Consider the following 13,094-nt stretch of genomic DNA (forward strand, 5'->3'; position numbering starts at 1 on the left):
AGACAAAAAGAAAGCAAACTAAAATGAAGACAATTTGTGTTGGGATTGTAAGAGTCTTCCAGAATCAGCTACCTGAGGTGGATGCCCTACAGCACAGAGATGCTGTGGAAAACAAGTTCTCTTGTAGCAGTCCGAACTCCTACTGTCCAAGATCAAGCATTCCCTTTCGCTTGCTTGGTTCCTTCCCCATGTAGACCTATCCTCCATCACCGATAATTTCATTGTCCTTCGCAGGTGGCCCTCTGCTTGGCTGCTGGATCCTCCAGCACCAGGCTTACTCTTGCATCATTTCCAGTGTGTGTCCGGTCTCATGAGTACTATCACGGTCACTGTCTCCATGTCTGACATGGGGAGGCTGAGCAGAGACATTAACATGCCCAAGGTCACACTCTTCAAGCACAAGATTGGGATCAAACCTGGAAGGTCCTGCTTAGCTCCTGCACCGTACCCAGTGGGCACCGAATACACGTTTGTCTGCTGTGTGGACCACTCACCAAGGCAAGATGTGTCCCAGGCCCCGAGCTGTTATTCCAGCACATTCCCACCATCTTGTCCAGGGACAGAGTTGGGGGCATACCTAATTTCAAATGCCTCCAGTGTGGGAAACATCGCCTTCCCGCAGCTGCCATTCCTTTCACCCACGGAGAGAAACTCAACTAAGCTCAACTCCTCTGCCTTTGGTTTCTCCTTTGAACTCCCTCTCACTTTGAGATTTGCACATTCTTACAAAACTTTCAAGGTTGGAAAGAAGCATTCACTCTCAGCCCACCCATTGGAAAACTTGACCAAAAACAAACATCTCCGGTGTCCACAGAGGCCGTGGAATGTAAGAAAAGGGACTGGGAGCCAAGAGCCTGCCCTGCCCCGTCCCTATGGGAAAAGTGGTTTGGGAGGAGCATCCTTGCTCTGGTCCCATACAGCAGAGTGCATCACTACCGATCTCTTCTCATGTGACTTGGCCACTCAGGGCTTGTGGCCCACTTTCTGCTCCCTCCTTCTAGCACTTTCTTCTGTCTTCTCCTGGGTCTCTTCCCACCTTGCTGCCTGCTTTACTCCCTCTCTGCAACTTCAATTTATCAGCATGCCCCACAGCTCAGTCCTTGCCCTTCTGCTCCTCCTCAAGTCCGGCCCTTTGGAGAACTCCAGACTCCGGGCTGGCTGGCTCCCATATATGAGCATCTCATTCTCATTGTGGCTAAACCAGAGCTTCTGATTCGGACCCCACTCCCATCGGGGTCTCCCACCCTCCCACCCACCCCAGGCATCCAAGCTGCAAGTCTAGAAACATTCAAGATTCTTCTTCTCTTTTCCTCATTCTACACATCAGCTTTACCACCGTGTGCCCTCGGCTTTTCTACCAGAACTGACTTCATCCAGGACTCACCAATACTAAAGAAACATTCGATTCTTCTTCTCTTTTCCTCATTCTACACATCAGCTTTACCACCGTGTGCCCTCGGCTTTTCTACCAGAACTGACTTCATCCAGGACTCACCAATACTATCATTCATTCACACCACCAAATAGTCGAGTGCCTGTAAAACCACTATGGTACCTGCTTCCACGGAGCTTTGCAGGGGTAGGGTGAGGGACAAAGAACAAAACCAAGGAGAATTTATACATCAGATGGTAATAAGTACAACGGTGAGTACAATGAAGCAGGGGGAAAGGGCTGGCAGGGAGTGTTGGGTCTTGCTGCACGTTGCTCTATGCAAGGTGGACAGGAGAGGCCTTCATAAGGCCACTCTGACCTGAAGATGTGACTGTCCCAGACACATGGGGAGGCCATCAGATGAGGGGCACGGTGAGGGCAGTGAGGTGGGGAGCAGTACGAACCACGGGAAGGGACTGCCTCGTCTGTGATCCCCCTTCCTTCACTCTTACTCCACATACCCCTGGGCACAGGACACTCATTCAGATCACTTTCCTTCTCTGCCCAAGACTCCCTCACGCCTGCCCACTGTACATGAACTCAGGAGCAACTTCCCTTTGGCCTTAGATCTTTGCATGCTGCAGGCCCTGCTTATCACTGCAGCCCCTCTTCCTACTACTCTGTCCCTCAACCATCCAGCGACAGCCAGGCCGGCCACCCCTCTTTCTCAGACAGATCTGCCCAGTTTCCACTCTTGGTTCTTTGCGCTGGTCTGGAGGTGGATCGGTGCCACCAAAGTCCATTTCCTTCTTCACGTCCTCCCTGCAGATGGGACAGCACTCAGTCCTGGCCAGTGGACTGGGAAGAAGGGGCAGGCACCTCTTCCAGGACGGGTCCGCAAAACCCTCTGGCGAGATCTGCCCCACTTCCTCCCTTCTCTTCTGCCCTGTCTGGAAACAGAGCACCAAGCAGAGGACTCTCGGTCAGGGCAGGCTATCTGCTGACGAGGAGATTCACATTGGGTTTGGAGCAGGCCAGAAATAAACAGTGTTAAGTAAAGCCACTAGCTTGCAATCGAGTTTGTTACAGCAGCTAGGGTTACCGACCAGAGCTAAGTGGTGGTTCCTTCCAAACAAAGACCTCAGCTGAAATGCCGCCTTCTTGGAGGGGCCTTTCCTGACCACCCCATCTCAAGTTGCTGCCAAGTACTCTGTATTCCAGTACCATTTTCATTCATAGTAGTAACCCTCTGTGCTACCTGACTTTTCTAGTTTACTCAGGAGTCTCCATTTAATATCTACCTCCAACCCACGGCATATAGCTCCAGAAATAGAGCTCTATTGGTCCCCGATGCTGCTGTAACAGAGCTAGGAAAGGTGCTTGACACTGAGTGGAGACTCAGGAGTGCAGTGAGTAGCACTGTGTTACATCCCTAGTGGTCCCTACTCTCCCCAGAGTGGGCATCTTGTTAACATGATCCTTAGACCCTGCATGACACCAGGCACACAATGCTCTGCTTCCCTGGCTACACAACACAGAGTTCAAATCAATATATCAGGAGTAGACTACTGCTTCCTTCTTCTTGTCAGGGAATGAGTGAACAGGGATGCTTGGGGTGGAGCATGGCCCACGCGAGACTGACCTGTGTTGATTTGCCAGGCACACAGTTGACCAAGGAGGAGCCACATTCTCTACTATCCATCCAACCTAGCACTCAAGAAAACATGAGGCACTGGCAGGGACAGACTGGGGTCCAGCCCTTCGTAGTTTCTCTTTCTTTCTCTCCTCAAGAAAATGCTACCTCCTTCTGTAACAGAAGTTTATGTCCCTGTGGCCACCCTCTTAGTGCAGTGCACCCTAACAGTGCAGGAGCTGACTGTCTCCACACAACGGCCAGCCTGGGTGGCCACTGTTCACTAGCAGGCAGTGGGGATGGTTTCCAACCTTCACTTCCCATCTTCCATGCAGTTGGTGTATCAGACCTGAGCCCTGGACAGTCCGATCTTCCCCGTATTTCCAGCACCCACGAAGAAGGCACCTGGGCAGGGACTGGGCACTAGGAGGGCTGGCGAGGTAAGCAGACATAGGGTTGGCTCTACTGACAAAGCCTCTTGAGTGATGCACGATAGAACGGGGATAGGGAGGCCCTTAGTCATACGACCTAATCTGCCTCTCTCAAGAATCCATTGAAGCAGATGCAATCACCGCTACATTAATCAACATGGAAACTGGGATTTGTATCACCGGCCTTCTCTTTCTAACCCTGTCCCAATGGCTACTCTGACCCAAGTCCCAGATCCTATCTCCTCCTAGGAACTGTCTCCTCTGGCTGGTAGCTTTCCTCACAGACTACATGTGATCCTGTTCATCATGGACGATTCTAAGCCCAGTGCAGCACAGTCTGACGTGGAATTCAGCCCCATTAAAGGGGCAGAGGCAGCCTTTCTCTCTGCTGCAGGGAGCCAGGTGTGCCACTTTCTCAGTGGGTACCAGGGTCCCCATCCACCAAGCACCAAGCCATTCCTGTTCTTGGTATTACAGACAGCGCCTCTCCAGGCCTATGTGAGGTATGGAGCGCAGCAGAAACCCTGGGCACAGGACAGGCAAGGACAGATGGCTCTTCTCTGGGTCACTAATAGCCAGGGGAACAGCACCCAAATACCTGAACAAAACAATCCCTGTGTGCCTGGAGAGCAAGGTACAAGCTGCTATCTCACAGAAAGTTGGGTAGAATAAATCATTTTACAAAATCCACAATCTTTTGGTCAAGAGGATTATCACTAGATTTCTCTGGTTTGTTTGTTTGTTTCTTTCTGTTTTTTTGGTACCAGGGATTGAACTCTGGTCCTTGTGCTTGCGAGGCAGGTGGTGGCACCACTGAGCTAAATCCCCAGCCCCTTTCTCCAGTTTTTATAGCTCTAATTTCTTTCTTTTTTTGGGGGGGGGTACCAGGGATTGAACTCGGATCCTTGTGCTTGCGAGGCAGGCGGCAGAACCACTGAGCTAAATCCCCGGCCCTATAGCTAAAATTTCTGACATCAAAGAGTTCAAAAATTTCAACCAAAGAAGAAAGGTGTGATCTGAGTCTTGCCACCCAGAGGAACCAGAATTTCAGCAACAACTGCCCAACCTATAACACTATCGTCCCCTCATGGCAAATGGTTCTGGCTCTTTCAAATCACTTTATCTTGTTCAGTCCTTAGGATAAGGAGACAACAGCCATTATCCCACTTGACAAGGCAAGAAATGCAAAGTTAAGTCACTTTAAGGCCAGCTATGAATCCTAGGCACCAACAGCACCATCATCTACACCCAAGTTTTCTTTCTCACTCCACCTTCCCATTCCTAGAACACGGGAAAACCGAGCAAAGTCCCATGAAAGTAGACTGAGAAGGGTCCCAAGGAGGCGTGTCCCAGCAGGACTTGCCGCCCATCTATGTCCGGAGAGCTTCTTAGGGGCGAAAGACATCATGCGACAGGCAGCGTGACCCCAGCAGACAGACTTACAGAGAGTTGGAGTGAGAATTCCTCAGCAACGGAGTGGATCCCGCGGACCCATTGTGCGGCAGCTTTGGCGAGGAAGGCAAAGAAGAATCGGTCATCTCCTCGATGTCCGAATGAGAGGACGCCGACTTCGGGGACCTCTTCTTCCCGAAAGCTTGCTTGAAGGAGCTGCGCAACTGAATGCATGAGACCATCAGCCTTGCAGGGGCTGCGCCAGTGCTTAGGAGCTGGCTGACCAGACATGCACACAAAAGAGCAATGAATTCTCCCGAATCTCCCCAGCAACGGAACAGGCGCCCACAGCTCTCTGGAATCAGTGCATTAAGGGAAGAAGAGTTATCGGTGCTGACAGCTAAGAGGACTGGACCTTGGGGTAACATTCCATGCCTGCTCTGGGTTCGAGACCAGATGCCAACAGCAAGGCAGAGCCTGGCTCAGCGGACGGGGTGTTGGGAGGATGAGGTTACACAGCAACAAAGCAGGATGTGCAGATGGGGGGGGGGGGACAGGGGCCAGGACGGGGGTAGGTGACAGGTGCCAGGACGAGGTTAGTCGTTTCAATGGATGGGTTAGCTCGGTATCTGATAGGAAAGTTGGTCTTGCTTACCTCATTGACCTGCCAGAGAAAACGCAAGCAAAAATGGGGAAGGGGAAGGAAAAAAGATAATTTTTATCAGAGAAAGCCAGTGACAGGGAAAGCCTGGAACTTTACAGATGCAAAATGGCTAATACTAAACACCAGGCACAGAGGCGGTCTCCAGGAGGCGTGGGGACTTTTACTAGCCAGCGGCACTTTCCTCCATGAGAGGAAGGGAAGGGCAGGCCGTGGAGCCCCTAGAATCTGGGGCTCCCTGCCTCACCAAAATAGTTGGCCCCACTTTCTGTGTTTCCCTGCCTTTCTCCTGCTCTTATCAGTCATCTTGATGGTTGAGTCGGGGGTAGGGGTGGGACTTGAGTTCTCTGCTGAGCAATGGCAGTCTTGTGACTGTAGTCACAAAGGACTGTACACTCCTTGCCAACCCCACCAAGGAGGAAATGCCTACTGTCCTCAGGCAGAGAAGATGATCCAGTAAGCAGGGAATTAGCCATCTTGCTCATCAAAATATGGACAGTCATTTAAGATTTTGACAAACCATATTGGAAAAAAAAAAAGGATGGGTATAATCTTCCTAAACCATGAGATGGACCTGAAAAATTCTAACAAGGGAATAATGAATTAAATGCAATTCTCTGCCAGGCATGATGGAGAATGTCTACAATATCGGCTACTTGGGAGACTGAGGAAGGGAAATGTAAGTTCCAGGCTGGCATGGGCAACTTAGACTATCTTAGAAGAAGGAAACAAGCAACTCTGAAAGCCATGAGCATGTATTTTTCTAAGCCAAAAAGATAATGTCTTGTCTTGAATAAAGGTCTTAAAAAAAAGTAATTTCCTTTTCTTAAAGTCTATTTTTCTTCTGAAAAACATATTTTAGTGATTTTCTTAGCTAGAGAAAAATCAGAAAATGGGCCATTTGGCAAATGGATGAGATTTTCCTCTCATCAGTGGGTTTCATCTCTAACTGCATGTCCTGCTTGCGGGAAAATCTAGACTCTACTGCTCTCTCATTTTCTACTTCTCACCACATTTCCAGAGAGTAGCCATGGAAACGGAAGGATCTGTCACACAATTCAACAAACTGAATCCTTGCCCCTACCTCTGGTAAAAAGCCAGGTGGAAAAGGAGATTATGAAGATTTGACAGAATTAAACTTTGGGAAAAGCTGAGAATGCCAATTATCCACACTCTCCGATTTCACTGATAACCAAGAGTCTAAAACTAACATAAACGAGTTTTATGGCTTGGCTGGGAGAGATAACTATGATTTTTCATAGAAAATAATTTTCTCTTATCACTTCGAAAATCAGCTCAGACTATATTATCCAATGTACAGTTGAGGTGGCAGTTGGAGTTAACTCTATTTATTTAGCCATAGCGAGTGAGTTGACTAAAAGCCATTAGTTAACTTAAGAACAAAATCAATCAGGATGATAAGAAGGGAACACGGAGCTGCACTTTTCATGCGCCTCCAAGGCCAATGATCGATAATCAAATCACTAAATCCCCAACTCCTCTATCACTAGACCTCACCACCCATCCAGGATAACACAGAATGAGGGAGCGGGGTATGGAATGAATAAGGACGTGGGAGCCACTATGAGAACACGGTGCTGTCAGCACTGACACAGGGGGTTCTCTGAGTGCTGGCTGATGGCAGATAACTTGGAGCGCCCCTGTTTGCAAGAGGAAGAGCGGTACAAGGCAGTGCTCCAAAGGCTGGCCGGCAGGACTAATAACTGGACAGGGGTGGAACCTTCCCAGGACAGAGGGTAGAACTGCCATCTAGAAAACCAAGCAGCTTGTGGGGATTAAGGACGCATGGAGAAACACTGCAATAGAGATGAACTCTGTGACACTCTCCATTCGGTGGTTCCAACATAAGCATTATCAAACTTCTGTTAAGGAAACAGGGTTGAAATGTTTTTCTAAAAACTTGGTTTGATGCTCTCTGTCTTAGCCAACTGTATAAATAGATAAAGATGACAGCGAACGATGGGATAACCACTGAGTCATGCTCAAAAAACGCTTTGGAACGAAGTAAAAAGAGGCCACTTGAGAGTCACTATTCTAGGACTCTATGGGCAACACAGATGACAAAGAAATGACACATATATGAAATGAAAGATAAGGCTCTCCTATAAAGTCTCATGAAAGAAAACAACTAAGCGGTGGTGGTTTCATCATTCCATGTGTTTTGCTGAGCACAACATTGGTTTTACTAAAAACCTGTCCATACTCATTTCTGTGGATCTGTTTCCAAGGGTCTGTGGTTCTGAGGTTAAATAAGGGGCAATGCAGGCTTTTTCTGGGGGACACTGGTTCTGCCGTGGACTCTGTCGCCAGTCCCCGCAGAGTGTGTGGGTGGACACTCACCCAGTTCTTCCTCTTCTTCTTCTTCGAGTCACTCTCGATGTTGCTGCCCACGCTAGAGTGGCTGGTGGCGCTGTTGATGCTGGAGACGCTGTCGGAGGAGTGCTGTCTGCGGATGCGGAGGTCTGTGGCCTGCGAGGTGCCATTTCCTGGGGAGCCAGGCAGGGCCAGTCACCACCTCCTGGCTTGGGCCCAGTTCCTTCTCCTGACAATGTCCTTAAAATGCAACCCACACATCTAGGGACCCCTAGCTGTTCTCCACTGAGACATCCATCACCTGATACCCACTGTTGGCTCCTACGTGTGGAAATAGATGTTGCTATGTCTTCTTTGGTCACTTAAATGGCATCTACCTCTTCCTGCCTTATAAAACACGAACCTAGGGAGGCTTAGAAATAATGTCCCCCAGTCCAGGTCTCTAAGCTGCTCATAGGCAGGAAAATATGACTCTGAACTGAGGTAGTAACCACCTTTGTTGTCAGCCCCCTCTATCTGCTCCTTTTCTTTTTTCTCTCTCTTTTGCAGTACTAGGATACAACTCGCCACACTCCCAGGCCTGCTCCTTGGCGGTCTTGCTCCTGGCTGCACATGCCCCCTTGTCCCTTCAGAAGCAACCAGCCCATCTCAGCGCATGACTTCTATGTGCTGTTCCCTTTTCTTGCAATTCTCTTTCCTCCACTCTGTCTGGCCAGCTCTCGTTAATCCTTCCCATTTACCCTCACTTGGTTTAGGAGGCGCAACATCCAGAAGACCAGGGACACTGAAAATAACAGGGATTCTTGAACTAACATTCTCTGTATTTCCCTATTGAGGACAGCGTGGTACCCAGAGCCATACCCTGAAGAGCACCGGCATTAAAGCTAGGCAGACTCAGGGACTGGTCCCACTGATGTGTCTGACTCCACTCTGACCTCAGGAGGCAACTGTTCTCCCTGAAGCTCAGAGCTCTCATCAGTGTGATGCAGAAAGAACCAGTGTGATACGCTGGTTGTTGTGGAGAGTTGAGATAATAAATTAAATAACAAAAACATCCAGCATAGTGCTTAGAACATAGGTTAAGTGTCCCAAAAGAGCTAGCTATCAACAGTACTTAGTCTGTTTTCTACTGTTTATGCTTTCAGAACAGGAGGTAACTCACCCACACACCTGTGTTATCTTTAACCTCAATTATAGACAAAACAATTTATTCAGACAGGTTTTCCAGGACAAGGGTCCCGATAAACCCACTTCAGTTTCGCCCTTGTCAGCGTGGAAATATGGATGCATGAAGGAAGTTAAGGGCTATAATATACACTTCGACACTCTACCAAGAGAAGTCTATTGTCCTTGCCTTTTGAGGTATCTCAGAGAAGATGAGCTAGCCATTTTCGGGGAGGCCAGAAAGAACCCAAGGTAAGGTGCTTGTGTTCCAGGACTTGCCCTGCAATTCAGAGGCAGATTCCAAGCCCCAGTGCCCAGCAGGGAGGTTGCATCATGTGCCGCCAAGGGTGCCAGGTTCTCTGGCTGAAGACTGTTCATACTTTACCTTTGCATTTGAGCTCAGGTGTGTTAATTACTCCATTAATGGCAGCCTGGGCAGCTGCGTTCTGTTTCTTTAGCAGCTCGATGGTTTTTCTTAACTCATTCAGTTCTGAATCCTAAGGACGAGAAAGACACGTTGGTCCCCCAAATCCATTTTGGACAGAGCTGTACAGACCTTCGGGAAGGACAGTTTGGCTTCAACAGAGGAGGGAAGGGAGGAGGAGGATCAATAGGGCCTTCGTGTCCTGCATGAGGGTGGACCAAAGTGGGACCGATCTTCATATGGGAACATATGGGACCATATAGGAGCGGAATGGGACCACAAAGGCTGGCTCTTGATGCTTCTACCATCATTCAACCCTTACTCAACAGATCTGTTCTTGAAAGTTAAACCCTACTAGCCCAAGAAGTATGTTAAAACCTGCATAATTATCTGAAGTGAAAGAGCGCAGTATGGTTGCGTTTGCTGTGACTCAGCAGGCAGTGAGGGCCTTACCTTCTGCTCAGCCGTCATGGTCAGACTCTGGAGCCTGATGGTCATGTTTCCGAGACTCTGCTCAAAGGCTGCCACGAGGTGGGCCTGGGGTGGGGGGAAGCAGGGGGTTCAGTTAGGTTACCCTGTGAGGCAAGAGTGCGTAAGAAATGCTGGGTTTTCAAGCCAGAAACCCCCCTGGGACCCCTTGGTCTGGTCTCTCCCCAGCACTCTTTGCGATTAATCAAATCAGCTATGAAGTTCTCCAAGCCCCCATGATCCTTTGGCCCCTATGCATCCTTTCCCCCTCTGCCTAGAATACCCTTTCCTACTGGCTAATTTTTATGCATCTGTCTTAAGAACTCTCTGCTAAGGCCTTTGTGACAGCCCAGGCCTGGGTTGGCGCTCCCATATTCACTCTCATAGGCTCACGACCCCTCTGACCTGCTTTCTGAGACAGTAATTAGAAATACATGTGGCCTTCTGATTGCAGGTTTATGTTTGCCTTCTCTACTACACTGTAGGATGATTTGTTCAGCAAGCAACAGGTTCATACTAGAGGTTCATTGTAAGCATGTTTGTAGAATCAACCAACAAGTGGGTGGCATGCTTTGCTTGTTAGAGTCCTGGTTAATAAAAGGCACGGCAAGGCCCATCTGCTACCTCCCTGGAGAAACCTGTCCTGGTTCCCCTGGGGAGACACGACTGCCCTACAGGCTCTCATGTACTATGCACATGTCTGTTAGAACACAACATCACTGCACTCTGATTTTATACATCATTAGGACATTTAAAAAATATGGCCAAGTACAGTTAAAAAATGTATCCATTTTTGAAAGACATTACACCATTGGAAAAGAAAAGCCATGCATCTTAGAATTGAAAAACATGGCATTTTCCTGCCACCCCTTCTCTGCCAGTTCCCTTTCCAGGGCAGGAGGGAACTCTGTGTCCCAACACCAGGCCTTCTCTGTGGCATACAGAATACTAAGAAGGCGAGGTGTTGGATGATTGATTGAGGATCCTGGTAATGTCATTAAAATCAAGAATAAGCCCTAGCCCGGTGTGGTGGTACACACTATAATCTCAGCTGTCTGGGAGGCTGAGGCAGGGGGACTGCAAGTTGGAGCCCAGCCTGGACAATTTAGTGACTTGGCAAGATCCTGTCTCAAAATAAAAAATAAAAAGAGAGCTGAGGCTGCAGCTCAATGATAAAGTCCTAGGTTGAATCTCTAGTACTGCCAAAAAAAAAAAAAAAAAAAAGCCAAAACCAAAGGAAACAAACAACAAACAAGCAAACCAAGAATAAAGGAAGGATACTTTTTTCAAATAGTCTCACTAAGGAATTTCCAACACTGGAATTAAGAATCCAGTAGCTAGCTAGGATCATGTGACCTAACTCTCTAGGATCACAGACTCTAACTCTGTAACGGAATAGAGGCAGGTCCTCTAGATACAGGCCGCTTGGTGACAGAGAAGATGGACCAGCAGACCTTACATTTGATGTGAGGCAGCACTGTGTCACCTAGCTCTCCTGTGTCCCCACCACTGCTGGTGAAGGATACACGCTGGAGGGTCAGTGGCAGTTAGATCTCAGGAGGAGCCGGATGAGAGACTCCAAGGCTCTGTTTATTGGACTTCACCAAGCAGGGATAGTTGAAGCTAAGAAATAAAGCTAGTGCTATGGTTTAGACTTGGTGTGTTCCCCCAGAGCCTCGTGTGTTCTGACAGCGATTGGGTCATGGGGACACTAAACTGAATGTGCTAAGTGTGCTGGTAGGAGGTGTGCTTGGTTGGAGGAAGTGGCCCAGGAAGGTACATTTCTACCCCCAGCTCCTTCGTCTGCTTCCTGGCTGCCACGATGTAAGCAGCCTTCCTCTGCCCAGAGCCTTCCACCATCTTGTTTCTGTGCTGGACCCAATCTGCACTGGACTAATGTGTGGCCAAAGTCAACCTTTCCTTCTTGAAGTTGTGGGTGTCCAGTTATGTGTCCCAGCAACGAGAAGGGGGCTAAGACAGCTACGAATAACTGTTGGCAGCAAGCGGAGCCACTTGTGGTAAGAGAGTAACTTTCACAGGACTCCTCCTGGTTGCATTCTTGCCCTCTGCTAAAAGTGGAGAAAACGCCTCTGTATTTTAAATAAAGAGGAACGCTTTTGTTTGCAATGGAAAACATGGTAAAACCAAAGCCACTCAATTCAAGACAATTACACAGTGAACTAAGGAAATGGGTCAGGACACAGATGTCTGAAAAACATCCTCCACCCTTGCGTTGCAGAGCAACCAGAGTAAGGACAAAGTTAAAAGCGAGTGATTCAATGTCCATGGGTTTCAGTTCTGCACTTCATTGCTACCCATGATTCCATTGTGAGCATTCCTACTCTCTATTCAGCTAAAAACCAAATCAAACACCCAACCCCTAAGCAGGTGTTTTTGCAAGCTCTGAAAAGAAACCACACTCCTTAGAGCCGGAAGATCGCATTCTGCTGGCCAGCCAGCAGCCCGCCCTTGTGTCCAGGGAGCGATTATGAAAACACCAGTGGAGGGGCGAGCCCAGCACAGTCTCTCGTGGAGCACTTTCTCACATTCCCAGGGAAAACAAACAGGAGCGGTGTGGAGACACCAAGGGAAGGTGGCTTCGAGTAGTTTGCCTTAGAAAAACAAACAGCCTGCTCTGTAAGAAAGACAGCGGCAATAAGACACGTTAGTGCCGCTGGTGGTGTGCGCTAAGACTAAATATTTACTTTAAAAAAATACTGGATTCAGTGGCTTTTATGAGGAGCAAAACACTCTGGGACTAATACAAGGGATGTCGCTGTGATTCTTCCAGAAGACAGAGTGGAGCTCCAATGGGCCCAGGTAAGGCTAGCTATGGTGGGGGAGTAACCCAAATTCACTGGGAAGTAAGTTGATTACTACCTGTCGGTTAGTAAAAGGCTGCAATTGACAGCCATCGCTCTTAATTAGCAGTCACCCATAATCACCTGGAAGAGGTTATTGTCACCCTTCGTATGTTCAGGTCTCACCCAGGAGACCCTGGCTCATTGGGTCTGTAGATGGTTCTGGGTTCAAATGCACACATTTGGTTATCCACATGAATAATCCATGCCCAGACCACTCCTGCTATTTTTAAAATAAAATCTAAGCCCCAGAATTCAGTTCTCACTTCCATTTCCAATGACCTATTGGTAGCAGGACTATTGATGGCAGAGGTAAAGAAATAAAGAATCACAAAATACAATGACTTACTATGT

The 13,094-nt window shown here is 48.4% G+C and overlaps 1 protein-coding gene across 1 annotated transcript in view; it reads right to left on the bottom strand.

Moving 5' to 3' along the window:
- The window catches only part of Nav2 (neuron navigator 2), a 359,199-nt gene that overhangs the window by 28,256 nt on the left and 317,849 nt on the right, over window positions 1-13,094 (bottom strand). Inside the window, exons 27-31 of the mRNA XM_033764074.1 lie at window positions 9,865-9,948; window positions 9,373-9,484; window positions 7,851-7,996; window positions 5,484-5,492; window positions 4,880-5,052 (exon numbers count right to left, since the gene is read on the bottom strand). Of these exons, the coding sequence (XP_033619965.1) occupies window positions 4,880-5,052; window positions 5,484-5,492; window positions 7,851-7,996; window positions 9,373-9,484; window positions 9,865-9,948 (524 nt within the window). The remainder of the gene's footprint in view (window positions 1-4,879; window positions 5,053-5,483; window positions 5,493-7,850; window positions 7,997-9,372; window positions 9,485-9,864; window positions 9,949-13,094) is intronic.

Source organism: Fukomys damarensis, unplaced genomic scaffold (genome assembly GCF_012274545.1).
Source record: "Fukomys damarensis isolate Sample0158 unplaced genomic scaffold, DMR_v1.0_HiC HiC_scaffold_16, whole genome shotgun sequence".
Classification (NCBI taxonomy): Eukaryota; Metazoa; Chordata; class Mammalia; order Rodentia; family Bathyergidae; genus Fukomys; species Fukomys damarensis.